Source organism: Henningerozyma blattae, chromosome 1 (assembly GCF_000315915.1).
Source record: "Henningerozyma blattae CBS 6284 chromosome 1, complete genome".
NCBI classification, from domain to species: Eukaryota; Fungi; Ascomycota; class Saccharomycetes; order Saccharomycetales; family Saccharomycetaceae; genus Henningerozyma; species Henningerozyma blattae.
The window spans coordinates 237,846-253,967 of record NC_020185.1 but is presented as its reverse complement, the minus strand read 5'-3'; the positions used below and the strand labels follow the sequence as shown (position 1 = coordinate 253,967).

Below are 16,122 nucleotides of genomic sequence, written 5' to 3'. Positions count from 1 at the left end.
AAGTATAATGTTGATACAATTAAGAAACTAAAGAGAGAACCTATGTATCTGTGATGTAACGATTGTTTCTTTTCAAGCTCTATTAATTTGTATGAAAAAATATTGAGATGAGAATGTTTTGTAGTTCCTGAAGCAAACCATTTGATACAAATGGTACAAAAAATGAGGAAAACTCTTGTGCTTTCAGAAATCTCTTATAGGTGGTTTAGTATTCCTTTATTCAATGGTTCCAGGTTATCGAAACTGAGGTTATGGAAAGTCATACACTTATGACAAGCAAATGAATCATTTTACAATACTTTGGTGTTATCATAGAGATTTAAAATATAGCATTTGAAAGAAAAAATTATGGCAAAATAAAGTAATATTGGGTTAAAATTTATTTTAACAATATGTAAAATCAGACTTCCAATTTGATGAATTTTGATAATATAAGGATAGGAAATTATTATATACAATAACTCTAGCTAACTTTGGAACTTCAAAGGTCAGAATCATAAATTGGCTTTAGTGTTTAGAAATATCTATATACTTTACAAGGGGATCTAGCACAGATGGCTACTTATATATGAAATGAAGAGTTCCCTGAAATATAACATTAGCCAGTTATCCATATTAAATTATAACTTAAAAGATATCTTGTGTAAATATAAGAAGCTGCACTTTATTGTAGAACTAAGAGTGTCAGAGCGGTGACATTATGTGTCATAGTTGTAGTTTTGTGTTAATAGCTAATAAAGCATGAACTTAGTCGTAATTGTGGCTTTATACAACAATAAAAACTTAATATAATAAATAATCCAACATGCATTAAACATACGCGGCCTTATTAGTAAAAACACCCAGGTAGTAATATTACGGAGGCATTAGGATGTGATAGATTCCATCTTAATATGAGACCACCAATTCGTTGATGGTGAATCTGTCCATTTTTTTGAAGTATAAATTACCACAAAAATATCCCAAAAGTTTGTAACTGTTCATTGTATATCCTGTATATATTATATATTCCCTTTCGAAAGAAGTTAGGAGATTTTTTTCTTATACTAATAATATAATAATTATTCAAACAGATTACTTAACTAAGATTTAAACTATGAGCAACAATATTTTGAACATTTTGACCGCTGGTCATCATTTTATTAAACCTTTTGCAGAGTAACATAATTAGAGAAAAGTCATTATATACTGATTGTTTTGTTTGATAATACAGTTTACTTTTTTTCTTAACTATTGTACGACATTTGAATCCTTAATATTAGTATTGCTGTTAGTCATAATTAAGAGAATAATTCTTTTTTAGTAAGTATTTTATAGTATAGAAACCTCCTACCCTTCTGAGTAGGAATTAAAATTATGAAAAATATAAAATATATAAGATTAGATGTCCACTGAAATATTGGCAATTTATACATTATTTTTTGGACAAGAGAAGTCAGTTTATCGTCGTCTCTAAATGAAAATTTTTTCACCTAATTAACATCACAAAGGTTACTTGCCTTTCATGCTTAGTACCTCATGTATAATCTACATGATGTTCTTAAATTAGTGACAACGAATTATCTAATTGGGATTTTCATTAGCAACGTGTATTCACGTTATACTATCTTTCATCCTAAAACAGTATATCTACTGTTGTATGTATAAAGACCATAAATATCTAGCAACTATTTTAATACATGCTACATATATGTTTTGTTTGTTTATTATTTACTAATTTTTCTAATTCAAATTTAGAATATATTTGTCAAATTTTCATAAATTGCTTTGTATTAGTAAAACAATTAAATAATGTACAAAATATAAAATCCTTAAAAAAAATAGAACTAACGCGTACACTTCCAATTAAGAGGAAGATACAAATATATCAAACTATAATGCCAATTTAAATTATCATGCTGTTTTTGGCTTCTTAGCTGAAACTTCAGCCACCAACTCTTCAAAGATTTGAGCTTCCTCTTGCTCTGACTTTGTTCTAAAACTTTTTTGAAAAATATCACCCAATAATTCTAAGGCTTTAGCTCTTTCAATTCTTTTCTCAAGTGGAACCTCTTTGTTGTAAAGAATTTTATCGCATACACTCTTTAATGTTGAAACAATTTCAAATTTAGACCCACACCAGGCGGCTGTTATTACTTTACCCATCAATGTATGTTCAAATTTTGCCATTTCATCAACGGTGGGTTTAGGTAATGCGTTCCCATGCTCATCAAAAGCAGGTTCATTACTTTCATTTGATTGCTTATAAGCTTCTAATTCTTTCATGGTACTCTGAGCATCTAATGCTGCAGACACTGTATATAGGGTGTCCATGACAACATCAAGTTTGGATTTAATTGAGTACATAATACCACCATATCCATGATAGGTTTGAGAGCCTAAGAAAAGCCTTGCACGTTGACAATATATATAACCAACGGTATGCAGTATTTTTAGGCCAAAAGACTCCATTTTCAATAAATTCGCTTCGTTTCCAAATTTTTCAATGAATTGTGATTTCAAATCAATCTTAGTATCTGATGATTCTAATGGATCCGTTAATATAGATAACTTTTCAATCAGCTTTATAGATAATTCTTCAATTATTTTTTTCTTTTTCAATTTTTGCTCATCTTCAAATTCTTCAACTTTAGTCTTTTTTTTCTCCTTTTGAACATCTATTTGTGGATCCGTAGTATTGTTAGATGTTTCAGAAGTAGTATTATTAATAAATTTTTTTTCATTAGATGGTTCCATATTATGTTGCTTATTTGGCTCTGAAGTACCCGTTTGCTCTTCGGAAACTTTAGCAGATTGCTCTTTGGTTGTTTCTTTATTATCTGTATTCTTCTCATCATTGGCACTTGATTCAAATTCTTCTTGTTTTTGTAAATCAGTTAATAATGTAAGTTCCCCAATATAATCTTTAAATGCTTCACCACCAAACATAGCTGTAAATTGTTCATTAGCATCTTCAAATCCCCCCTTTGGAATTGCTTTATCCTTACCGAATTTATCATAATTAGATCTTAAATTTTTGTCACTTAAAACTTGGTATGCTTCTGAAATAGCTTGAAACTTCTTAGTGGCATCAGGATTATTTGGATTTTTATCAGGATGCAGTTTAATAGATTTCTTTCTATAAGCTTTCTTGATTTCAATATCCGTTGAATTTGGTTCAACTCCCAATAGATCATAGTATTCAGTATTAACTACCATATTCTTTATTCATAAATAACAATAAATTTTCAGGTCAATTGATTATTTTAGAGTTTTGTATAATTCATTGTTTCATTATCCATCCAGCCTTATTTTTTTATTAGGATTAATTTCGGGCGGGAGTATATTTAAAGACATAAAATTTTACAATCCGTAATATCCCATTAAAACAATTATATATACAAATTATCATTACATAGTTTTAGTATATGCTAGAGAATAAAATGCCAATAATTTTGGGGCAAAAATGTAGAGAAATACTTGAACGATTTTAAATTTGGATACTATATTCATATGTATAATATTACTAGAATTTTTTCTCTATTGTTTTCCAGTTTCGAATTGGAAAATTTTCTTCAACCTGATTATGAGATCTTCCAATTCAGGCAATCGTGAGAAAACTACTACTTTAGATGGTATGATTTGACTTAGCTTTAGGCCCCAATTACTACTTAGTTACTAGTGTAAAATCTTTGCTGATCTGTTTTGATGAAACCGATGCAGCTGTAGTAACAGATTTATCTTAAGGAACGGTGTATCGAAATATTTGAATGGGAGGTCTAAACTTAGCTACATCAACAAGGATTGTTGAAAGTGAAAAAATAGGTTAGTAACTAATCAATAATTTAGTATACTACATTCAAATTATCAAAATAATACAGCTGAAAGAGTCTAACGGATTTTGAAAAAGAAGACTCCATCTTTGCTAATACATAGCCTTATGAAGCTACTGAAAAGTTGGATCTTTCCCTTACACCACTATTCCACCCATGACTATAAATAGTAACGGCTCACTCATAGGCATGGATACCCACCATAAAGGATATTTTTAGCCACATTATAATGTACTCCATTTTTGAGCTAGATCCTGCAGTTATCAATTATATTTCTAATAATACCTCATTGGGTAATACTATTAGCTATACCGAAACTACTATAGGGGAACGTATTTTATTAGATTTACTAGTTCTTTAGGGATTGTCTTTCCGAGTACATCTTTGAAACAATCCCTCTCCTTATTGATATTAGATCTGATATTAATCCACTTTTAGATTTTCAGAGTAAGGTACCCAACCAAAACATTATTTTTTTGTTGCTATCTTAAACATTAGTTGCTTTGGTTATCCATGAACTTTTTATTCTACTTTCAAAGGCCTTTCTTATTAGGCCGCTTTTTGATTAAACATATATATTATTTGTTTGACTTCAGAAAGGTTTCATAAGAAAAAAAAATCAGTCGCCACAGAATGTTTGCTCCTATAAGGATGTGATTCTTCTATTTACGTCATATTTATTTTGAACGCATTTTATATCAGGTAAAACATCACTACATAATCAAATGTACTGCTCAACTTTCTAAATATTGTGGTCTAAGTATTTATTAATCTGAATATCCAAATATTTTATAACAGTCTGTACACAATATCTGAAATTCCAATATATATTGGCAAAATACCTGTAAAATTTATCATCTAAGTTTGTTAAACGATTTTTTAATGGTACTAGAAATTGATAATGTCTTATGTAGTTGATTAATTCTTTTTCTAATCTTTCTCAAGATTTTAGGAATGGCGATAATCAACTCCATTCTAAAAGTCCTGATTATTTATTTCACTATATTCCTTCTCCTATTATGTCTAACCTAAATACGATGTGAATCTAACGTTGAAATCCATATTTTTTATCTCTCATATTACAGCTATGAACTCTCAATTATCTAGGGAATAATATTTTTACATTCACAACTAATGGTATAATTTGTTAGAAATCTATATAAATTTAAACAGTTATGTTAAGGCTACAGGACTATATCTACAATAAAAATGTATACTTGACGTTGCCATATATCTATCTATCTATATGTATCTATACTTGGTGTTTGAGTTGTTTGTCATATCAATGAGTATGCTGAATGGGTATCTGTGTAACTCGAACTCTCATAACTGAAAGAATATTAATGAAGGGAAAAAATGCATAAATCTCTTAAAAAAGTCTGAAAAGTTATTATATATAAATAACTGTAGGCCAAATAATTACTGCTTTATTAATAAAAATAATATCACGGGCACTATTAGAAAAGTTAGTATATGAAATTGGATCCATTAAATACAAAGCATCTAGAAGGGATATCACAAAATAATAAATCTTAATAGTTAAAAATTTATATCTCATGAGGAGTTTAATATATTGCTCTTCGAATAGAGTGTAATTGTACTAACCCAAAGAGGTAATCCATTAGGACCAGAAAATAAACATCTTATTCTCTATATATAAACGGTTTATAATTCATGCATAATGAAAATAGAAAGCATATTTTATGTATTTAAATACTCTCGAATAAAAGGGTTAGTGCAATATTGAACCTAGAGTAAGAATTACATCAAATTATTGAGTCATTACACACTGCATTTTCCCAACCTCTTTTTTTAATGTATAAAAAAGGGCTAATGATAAAATATGCTATCCATATTTAAAGGTACAAAAAAAGTAATAAAGATCACTACTGATATTTGAGTAATACGATTCTTTCCTAAGTGAATCATTATCACCATATTGTACTGTGCTTGAACTCAATATTCAAAACAATGATTGATGCAATAGAGATTAAAATTTGAAACTTGATATTTAAGATAGTTATACGTATATAAACTAAACTAATGTAAAAAATCAAGATACCATCTGATGAAGAAAATATAGACGATATATAGATTAAGCAGCGTAGTTCAAACGGAAAATATCGTTAAAGACATAGTAGGAGTTACCATCTGGAATCAAATGGAAAACCTGGGAAAATCTTTGTGGATTTTGTTCTTCATCAATCAACAAGTCACCAGTGATCATAACCAAAACATCACCGTTTGAAGAAGCTGGTTGAGCATCTAAAGTAGTGATACGGTGAGCAACTCTTTGGAAAGGTAAAGAGACCAATTTTTCAACAATGTCCTTGGCCCCTTGGACTTGGGAAGTTTCGAAAGTTAACATGGATTCATCTCTATATAGATTACCCAATTGAGTTCTATCACTATCGAATTGATTGTAATAGAATTCGGTGAATTGTTGAGCTAATTGGTTGAAATCTAAAGCCATTTTTATTATATGTAGGATGGGAGTGTATACAATACAATTTTTTATAAAAAAGTAGTCAATAAAAAACTTCTTCCATTGTGCGAAACAAGAATTCTTAAGATATAAGGGAAACTCTTAACGATCATAAACTGGTTTATTACCACTTACATCAACATGGGGTAACTAACTACATCATCTTAGGTCTTAGAGATACCGGTATGATATTACCACAAGGTATCTAGTAGATCTTGTTGGACATGTATTTTAGACTTAGCTCATCGCTGATTCGGTAGAAAATTTTTTCCAGACGTTCCCACGTGATAAAAAGGTCATATGACCACAAAAAATTATATACATAGCCGCGTTTTTTTGCCCATTTTCCCGATATTTTCCGAAATATTTTGTTGCATTTTCACGAATATTACCGACGCGCCATATTTGACGACTCAATTGAATATGGAAATATAAATAAATAATTATAGAGACTAAAGCGTAAAAATAAACATTTTTTTTGGACTAACAAAACGCGATTTGGTAAACGATTCAAATTAATAGTAAAAATTACAAAATAATAAGCTAAAAAATTTCGAGAAAGATTCGAGATAATCTTTTTTGAGATTATCATTTAAAATATTTTTCTTACACGTCAATTGAAATAATATAAGACTCCAGTAATTTATTCCTCAAAACTTTTATACTTGGACTATCGTGTACAAGAACTATTTCGTTCATTCGTTACCCCACGAATACAAATCAAGAGCGAGAAGAAACAAAAGAAGCTTTATTTTTTTTTTTTAATTAGTGGTGATTGTTTTAGTTTGACATAATTCATTGCAAGATATTTAATCACAAACATGCCATCATTTCATATGAATCAATTACGAAATAGTAATGATGGATATAATGCAGGTATGAATGGTGCTACAACTTTCGTTAGAAGCCCAGACTACTCAGGCCATGCCTATCCACCTAACACAATGTCTCCTAATAGTACTAACTCTAATGGGATACCGCATAGAAGGAACGGTAGTAACAATACTGGCTTGACAAAATAATCAACAAATGAACATGAACTCTATACATTCTCCATCTAACAGTTATGGCAACAACAATCCACATTCTCCATCAAACAATTTGAGATCACCAAGTAACAATACAAACAATATGAATTACCCAAGATCTCAGTCAAGAAACGCAAGTTACACAAGCTCTCCGAGCCATCCTCCAGTTTCCGGAAACAGTTCTCATAACAGAAATGCATCTAGATCCTCAAACACTTCTGCAAGCTCCAATTTCTTAGCTGAGCAATATGAAAGAGATCGTAAATTAATTATCGATTCTTGTTTTACAAAACCAAATAAAAACGGTCAACCTAACAATTATATAACTCATGTTAGAATTATCGAAGATTCAAAGTTTCCAAGTTCCAGGCCTGTACCTAATTATTCAAAATTAGAAAACAAAAAAAAGAGAATCTTAGTATTAAGTTCAAGTTCTATCAATCAACAAGATATCACATTACACAAAGGCCGTGAAAATAATAATAATACTTTCCAAATAGGTAGGAGTTGGAACTTATCAGAATTGAAAATGGTTGAAAAGGATTTAAAAGTTGATCAAGGGTTCATTCTATTGTTAACTAAAAAGTATTATTGGGAAACAAATAGTTCAAAAGAAAGAAAGGTTTTTGTTAAATCATTGATAAATATATTCATGCAAGCCTTTAACGGTCGTGTTCCCGAATTAGTGAATTGGGATCTGTCGTTATTCCACTTGGATGAAACGAGCTATAATCGTGCGGTAATTAAGCATTCTACTTCTAGTAACACAAATACTGCACAAATATCAACAAGTGCTCCTCTTATTAGCTCTACCTCTAATACAACTAATGAGACAGGCTATCCTTCTCTTACTGTTGATACTAGTACTGATAAAAATTCCCAGAAAGAGCATCATCATCATCTTCTTCATACTCCATTGCATGCTAAAGCTTTACATAAGAAAAAAGCAAATAATTCTGCCAAAGTAACAACACCAATGATTTCTTCTCCTATTTCTGGTTCGTTTAAGAAAATTTCTGGACAGTCTTCATCTAATTTTGGTGCTGCCGGCACCATGCCAGCAGCTGGAGCCGCATTAGTGGCAGGAGTTACAAGCAATACAAAAAATAGTAATACAAACTCAGCTCCACTACAAAAAATCTCAGATTCAAATTCACTAACAACAGAAATATCTAATGGTATGAATACTTCAATTGCTCCATCTGTTTCTGCTGATATTACTTCTGCACCTCCAGTTCTTCAGATTCCCGAGAGGTCAAGAGCTAGAATGAAAGCTAAAAATGTAGAATCTAAGAAACAAAACTCATCTCATACTTCAAGATCACACAAATCGAATGACCATTCAGATCCAAAGTACACGGAGACAGATTTACATAATAACTCCATGATTTCATCTTCGAATAGGATATCCAATCAACAAAAGACTGATGATCAAAATGGTAATATAATATACTCATCCCCTTCGTTAAACGAGACAAAAAAGCAGTCACCTTATGATAGTATTGATACCTCCAACATCATTGATGATTCACTAAACACTTCAAACTTGGATAATCAATTTGGCATGAGACTTGAGCATAATAACAATGATATCTATTCTCCAGTTCCTAAATATGGTAAAAATACTACCCATGCAAAGGTCTCGAAGCCAGAAATATCCGTATCAACGAATTCTATAGAATCACCATCTTCTAGAAGTTCTTCAGATAAGGGGCCTTATACTGCAGGAATAACACTAAACAACAAATCATTTTCTGACAATCAGTTCCCATCTGTAGAAACTACCCAAAGAAGAAGAGTTTCTTTAGATAATTCGTCCTCACCCCTAAAGAATTCCTTCAATATTAGAGACACTAATAACATGGATAGTACATCGAATGATAATAAATTCCAAATTCCCACAAACTCATCTACTAATTCAAATAACACTAGAGCGTTGAACTCTACTCGCTATGGAACACATAGCAAAAAGGAAGTTCAACCAATACCTCGTGAAGAACGATTATCTCCAGTTCAAACACATACTAGACAAGAATCAAATAGTTCAATGCATAAAAGAGATTCAGAAAATTTATTATCTGATTTAAACAATTTACTTGGTGCTGACTCTACTTTAGATCCTCCTAATTTTACAAATCATTTAAATAAAACTATTTCAGGGGACATTGAAAATGAAACTATAGCCACCTCTAAAACAGGAATGAGTATTCCTGAATCTCGAATGGAAACTCCTTTATCGATGGAGCCAACTCCGGTTTCCCATTTGCCTAAAGAATCCATAAGAAATGACGTGACTAATTTAGATTCAATTAATGATAGTCAACTAAAAAATATGAACAAAAGTTATAATGATGTTGATGTTTTTGGCGATGAAACTACCGAAGATTTATCTTTTGAAAAGGGTGATGAAATACGTTACAGTGCACAATTTAATGAGCAAATGGTTCATGAATATCACCAAGTAACGACAATTGAAGAGGAAGAAGACAATTCGTTACCTTCACATTTAATGGGATTAAATATTAAAAATGAACTTGTTGGACTTAATAACGCAGAACAACAAAATAAAGCGAAGGTCAGTTTATTAGACGATAACTTAATTGACGATGATACTTTGTTAGAGGTATTAACAGATGTGAATTGGAATCCATATGATAATGTAGACACCTTAGAACATCATTTAGCTATCAAATTACAAGACTATCAGCATAATTTGAACTCAAATTTACTTAAATTAGAATCAATGGGACCCAGTTTGGATAAATATCAATATCAATTAGAACAAGAATGTGAAAAAATTTCACCAACATTTTCCTTATTTCTTATGGAAATGAATAATGTCTCGCAAGATATCGAGTTTATTGAAAATCAGGATAATGGTTTACAAATCGAAAGTGCTAATAGAAAATTACTATGGAAAATACTATCTGAATTACTGAACACCGTTTCATTAGACGAGAATGCATTAAACGAATTATTAACATCTCCAATAACAGAGCGTAATTTGCATCGTATTGAATTACAACTTCAGTCTTTGTATAATGCATTAAAGGCAATTAAAGGTGATGAAAATGAAAAGACTAAAGATTATGACCTTGGGGAAATGAATGCACTAAAATATAGAAGAAAAACATATGAAAAAGTTACGAAAGTATTCTTGAAAAAAGTGGTTAATGACTTAGATGCTAAATTTGATAGTTCATTAAACAGTGCTAAATCTGACGCACAATTGACAAGTATTCTCTCCAGATTATTAATATTCTCTTCACTTACGTGCTTTTGTAAAGATATTTCACCAGAAACATTTAGTGAATTAATTGATAAATGGAATAGCAAGATTGAAAAGATTTATGGTCCCTTGTGTGAATCTTTTATTTCTAATTTAGATGTTAATAATTTTAAATCACAAACAACAGCTAATGATAGATTTAATTCTAGAGGGTTATTGATGCAACCTAATGAAGATCTATTTATCGAAAAATTATACAATGTAAAGAAACTAAAGACGCAACAAATTGATTCTAACGGAGAAAACAAAATTATGCTACACAACAATGAATTAACTAAGATAATGGAAAATTTGGGATCAATAGAAAATATCTGTATTGTATATCAAAATTTTATTGATAGCTTCTTCCATATCTCTTCAGATCTCGATTTTTCAGATTTTATGAACATATATGCTAAGCCTGAATCTAGAGTTAGATCACTAGATACAGTTTCCTCAATGAGATCGGATAGAGAATCTGCTGCTATTGAACTGCAATTTGTATCGAAAATTTTCCAACCAATAATGAACAGAATCACACAGCCACTCAACTCGACGATACAACAAGTTCCACTAATTAATCCATCATTAATTATGTTTCTACAACAACGAGATGAATTTTTTGAAAGTACTAATCAAGAATTTTTATTGAATTCAATCAATAGACTTGAAAAGCATTTAAGACATCAATGGTCAAATTTTATTGAAGAGCAATCTCTGAACTTAGAGAGAACTGGCTTAGTTTTTTCAACCCGAACTATTCTACCATCTTTATTAGGTTTCCCTGTTTTTGTAAAAAATGTATTTGCTAATCTGAAATTTACTGAAAATGCTCTGGAGATTAGTAATGTTGAGAATTTTACACTTAATGAATTGTTAAGGACAACTCTTCAAAGATTAGCCTTGGCATCAACTACAACCGTATCGAAAGGCATCAACGAATCTGTTAAACAAACAGCAGATTCTAATATTAAAGATAAATGTACAACCTCATTGATCAACAGTGTTTGGTTGGGTGAGTCACTTACTCTTGTTAATCAGGATGATATCTTTAGTAAGGCTGTTATTGATATGAAAAAAATATTTGATGACCAAAAAGAAGTATATGCTACACTACTATTGAGAGAAACAATGCCTAAATTGATATCATTTGTAACTGGCGCAAGCAACGTTCTTGAGAATCTTTCTTCTTCTGGCAACCATGCTGCATCCAGGATGGCAGTTTATAGCAAGCAAAATCTAAACATTATCCTAGCAGGATATACAACCCAAGAAATGATACATATTATCAGTTCATTACATTCAACAATGTTGGCTGATTTTGAGAATGAGAAACATGATAAAATTAAGGAACTTCTATTCACCAAACTATGGTCCTGCATCCAAGGCCTGACAGTCTCATTATATTTGAAACTATATACATTAATCGAAAAACATTATACTGGAACAAGAGTTAATTTCTCCAAAAATGACATTATTTCTGCTTTTGAAAGTTTTAAAAATTAAAATATGCAATCTATAAAACAGCTGACAGTTTACCTCACATTATATCTCTTTCTATATGATTAAATAATTTAATATTAAAATTAACGACCTATAAAAATATCAGCATATCTAAGTAATATAATGCAAATTTTCACTTCGAACAACAATACTTATATGATCAGTTTTTGTGATTTATATTTAATATTTAACAAGAATAGGTCAATGTAATATTTAGTTTAAGTTATTATTCCGAGCCCGAGATGCTTTGAAGTTTTTGACTAAAAAAAAATACTAGATCTAGATGTTATGCTATATAATAATATGAAAATTTTTATTTACCAATTGCGTAGGAAGAAAAATATTCAGGGATATTAAACAAAAAATAATGTTTAAAAAGTATGATACACTATTCAAATCTATTGACTTCCTAATCACTAATAATTTAGGAACTGAATTTTTTTGCAAAATACTAACGATTTTCATATTTTAAAAAAAATGAACTATTAAATTAGATTCACAAAGGAAGATATACATTCTCGCTCCAAAGTTAAGTCATCAGTCCAACGAACCTTGAAATCTAAATTGGTTGCTCAATTTCCTCCACTTGAAGAAGTTATCGATGAATTAATCCCAAAGAAGAGTCAAATCGAATTGATAAAATGTGAAGATAAAATTCAACTATATACCGTTGATGGAGAAGTTTACTTTTTTCAAAAATTTGATGAGCTAATTCCAAGTCTAAAATTTGTACACAAATTTCCAAAAGCATTTCCAACTGTCCAAGTGGATCGTGGGGCAATCAAATTTGTTTTATCGGGTGCTAATATTATGTGCCCTGGGTTAACTTCTCCAGGCGCTGCTTTGCCAGAGGCTCCAGGTTATGAAAAAGATTCTATCGTTGTCATTAATGCTGAAAATAAAGAACATTCACTAGCTATTGGTAAGCTGTTAATGAGTACAGAAGATATCAAATCTATTAACAAAGGTCACGGTATTGAAATGATCCATCATTTAGGAGATCCGTTATGGAATTTTAGCATAGAATAGAATGTACGTAATACTCTTGGGAGTATCGATTGCCCATAATGTATCTTCATTATAAATCTATATAGTATCACATAAGAAAAATATTATCCAAGTTTTATTTTATCTTCGTCTTATTTAGAAAACATGAATTATTTTGGGTCAAAATGAGAGATATCATGTCATATATTTAAAATTATTCTATATTGTCAGCAAGAAATCATCTTCTATCAATACTAAATCATTCAGATAATTCATATAACTTTTTATATCATAGATAAAACAATGAAAAGTCTATGCTATCTTATGGAATAAACGTTAACGGGATCCACTGGGTTTGCTCAACTCTGAGAAATCAGTCATGGAAAACATAGGTTGAGACACTCTATTTGTATGGGACGAACTGCTAGATGGTGGACCACTTCTTGTTGAAACAGTTGTTCGGGAAAAATTAGCACCACCAGTATTATATCTCGCTGTCTCTATGTTTCTATTTGGACCCAATTCAAACATACTCTTACTTTTCATTCTTAGCGTTCCTGAATCACCCTCTTCTAAATCGTTAGAAATTATTCCTTCCTCCAACATAACCATCCGATCATCCAACTTCGTATACCTATTTCTCGCTATTCTCATCTTAACTTTCGAAATAAACTGATGTATAGTTGCAAATGAAGGATAGTAAAGCCGATGATTCGTTACAAAGGAATCAACCTTATTTAGGGAAGAGTGTGAAAGACCCTTAAAGCTTTGTGATTTTCTAAATAAAGTCAAAAGCATTACCAAGAGAAGAAAAATAATTGCTATAATCTTAAAAAAATAAGAGTGAGAATTATGCATAGTAGTTCTAGAAATATAACCAGATAAGAATTTTTTCCCCTCATTTAATACTCTAATTGAGCTTGGTTCTATACCCACTTTTCCAGAATCATTACCTACCAGAATACTACCCGAAGCATACAATAATATTCTCCCTAGTGTCCAAGATAACTCGATGCCGTTGACATTTGCTGCACTTTTGAACAAAGGAAATTCAGAATTTTCGGATGATGATTCTGCATCAATTCTTGGAAGACTAAACCCTTCGTGCAAAACATTAAGAATCCAGTTAGCCTTAAAGCAAGAAGCAATTAGAAAACTTTCCGGGATATTGTTGTATAAACCTTGTTCACCATTTCGCTTGATAGTCTCCCAATCTGTATTACAAAATTCTTTTACTTTTTGATTATATTCCTTGAAATTATAAGTCCCCCCTAATTTGAATATGTCGTTAGCAGTATACCAAAATTCGGAAGTTCCGACTAGTTTATCATTTTTAAAATCAATTTGGGGGGCATGAACTCCATTAAATAAGCATGGTTCGTCAATACATGGCATATTAGTCAGCAACAAAGGATAGATCATTTTTGTACATTTTTCGTAATCTCCTGAACCTTCAATCGTAAAATCGTGCTCTTTAAAATTATATATGGTTGTTGAGCCTTTTGGCATACAAGGGTCTGATAAAATCCTTGTTTCAAAGTCATCATCGTCATATTTATTTGTATTCTCTGGTAATACGTTAATTAGCTGTGCGAAATATCTATTTCTTGCTTGATTAGCACCAAAGCCTAACCACGTACTTACAAAGACATTCCACTCTTGCAAATCTCCATTTATACTCTTTAAGTATACTGTAGCAATATCTTCACTATGCTTTGATACTTCCTTTTGGTCGCTAGGAGCAAATGCAATTTGAGTGGAAGCACCACCCATATCAAGGAAACCCAGAGTAAAATGTGATTTATTAGTGCTATTATATTTGTTAAACATACCAGATAAATAATTTAGTGTAATCCAACCGTATAAACCTTCAGTTTCACCATCAATTACTTGTATTTGAGACGCGCAGTCACGAATCAGAAAATCGGATCCCTGAGTTAAGCCAGTACAAATATTTTCAAGGATTTGTTCTCTCTTCTTCTCTGGTAATAATCTCATACCAGCAGTTGCTTGAATAAAAACTGGAGTATTCTTAATTTTAGAAGCAGGAATTATATCCTTAGCGAATGTCAATAAAGGATTAATATGCTCAGAGAATGACTTTTTAGTATTATATTCATAACTAGATAATCCTGGTGTTACCTTATACGTCCAATCTTTCTCCTGGTAAATCTGAGGAACAGAATGTAATAGATCTTGTTCTTCTTTGCCTTTGGATGACTGGTCAAACGATGAAGGGTCCTTCCATTTATAAATATGAATCCTAGACCCAGATGAGCCCGCATCGATTACTATACCATAGCAATCATCTATTTCATCTGTATTCGACATATCTAGCACAATAATAGTTGGTATTTTAGTGACCACTAATTATAATATGCCAGTATAGAGCTATTTGTTCAGGACCTTTAGCCTACTATGTTTTTGTCTCTCCTTTCATTCGAGCCAATTTTTTCATAGTCTCATAATATTTATTTGCCCATTGTTATAGATTATCCGAGAATATTTAATGATAGAAAGGGTAGTACAGAAAATGACACTGTAGATGTTAAATAAAGATACAATTATATAATTAAAAATAGCATTATTCTTAACAGAGCACAAAATTAATTTGTTATTTCTTTTCCTGAAATTGTAACTTGATATATTACCAACAAATTGTAAAAGATATCGCACATACTCTTTATGATTCAAATTATTTCATTATGATCTAATGGCCTTCGGACTTATAAAATAGCCTGTTTCCTGCTAATATATTTATTTAGGAGAACATTGAAGAATGAATACGGCTTGCAAGTGTTTCAATAAGATAATTTAATTCTACTTTACGGGCCTATTGGCTGTTTTAGATTAGTAAGAACAAATAATAACCATACACTTTACTTAGTGTTTATGCAAATGCAGTTTATTGTTCTAGATATTTGAACTATATTTGATACGGATATTGTCATAATGCGCTATTTCAAAACAATATGCTTTAGATACATTTATACCTATTTTTTAAAAGCTTTCAATCCTTTTTAATTGTAGATGTATTTT

At 30.8% G+C, this 16,122-nt stretch overlaps 5 protein-coding genes across 5 annotated transcripts; 2 read left to right on the top strand and 3 right to left on the bottom strand.

The window, feature by feature from the left end:
- Window positions 1-1,893: 1,893 nt before the first annotated feature.
- Window positions 1,894-3,198, bottom strand: TBLA0A01100 (uncharacterized protein; the record flags this gene model as incomplete). Its single annotated transcript, XM_004177381.1, has 1 exon — window positions 1,894-3,198. The coding sequence occupies one exon, from the start codon at window positions 3,196-3,198 to the stop codon at window positions 1,894-1,896; it is 1,305 nt and encodes a 434-aa protein (XP_004177429.1).
- A 2,709-nt stretch (window positions 3,199-5,907) lies between these two features.
- On the bottom strand, window positions 5,908-6,285 carry NTF2 (Ran GTPase-binding protein NTF2; the record flags this gene model as incomplete). Its single annotated transcript, XM_004177380.1, has 1 exon — window positions 5,908-6,285. One exon carries the CDS (start codon window positions 6,283-6,285, stop codon window positions 5,908-5,910), a length of 378 nt encoding a protein of 125 aa, XP_004177428.1.
- Window positions 6,286-7,326: 1,041 nt separating this feature from the next.
- Window positions 7,327-12,099, top strand: SEC3 (GTP-Rho binding exocyst subunit SEC3; the record flags this gene model as incomplete). Its single annotated transcript, XM_004177379.1, has 1 exon — window positions 7,327-12,099. One exon carries the CDS (start codon window positions 7,327-7,329, stop codon window positions 12,097-12,099), a length of 4,773 nt encoding a protein of 1,590 aa, XP_004177427.1.
- A 364-nt stretch (window positions 12,100-12,463) lies between these two features.
- On the top strand, window positions 12,464-13,125 carry TMA20 (translation machinery-associated protein 20; the record flags this gene model as incomplete). Its single annotated transcript, XM_004177378.1, has 2 exons — window positions 12,464-12,474; window positions 12,591-13,125. The coding sequence occupies 2 exons, from the start codon at window positions 12,464-12,466 to the stop codon at window positions 13,123-13,125; spliced, it is 546 nt and encodes a 181-aa protein (XP_004177426.1).
- Window positions 13,126-13,419: 294 nt separating this feature from the next.
- Window positions 13,420-15,414, bottom strand: YND1 (apyrase; the record flags this gene model as incomplete). Its single annotated transcript, XM_004177377.1, has 1 exon — window positions 13,420-15,414. One exon carries the CDS (start codon window positions 15,412-15,414, stop codon window positions 13,420-13,422), a length of 1,995 nt encoding a protein of 664 aa, XP_004177425.1.
- Window positions 15,415-16,122: the final 708 nt, after the last annotated feature.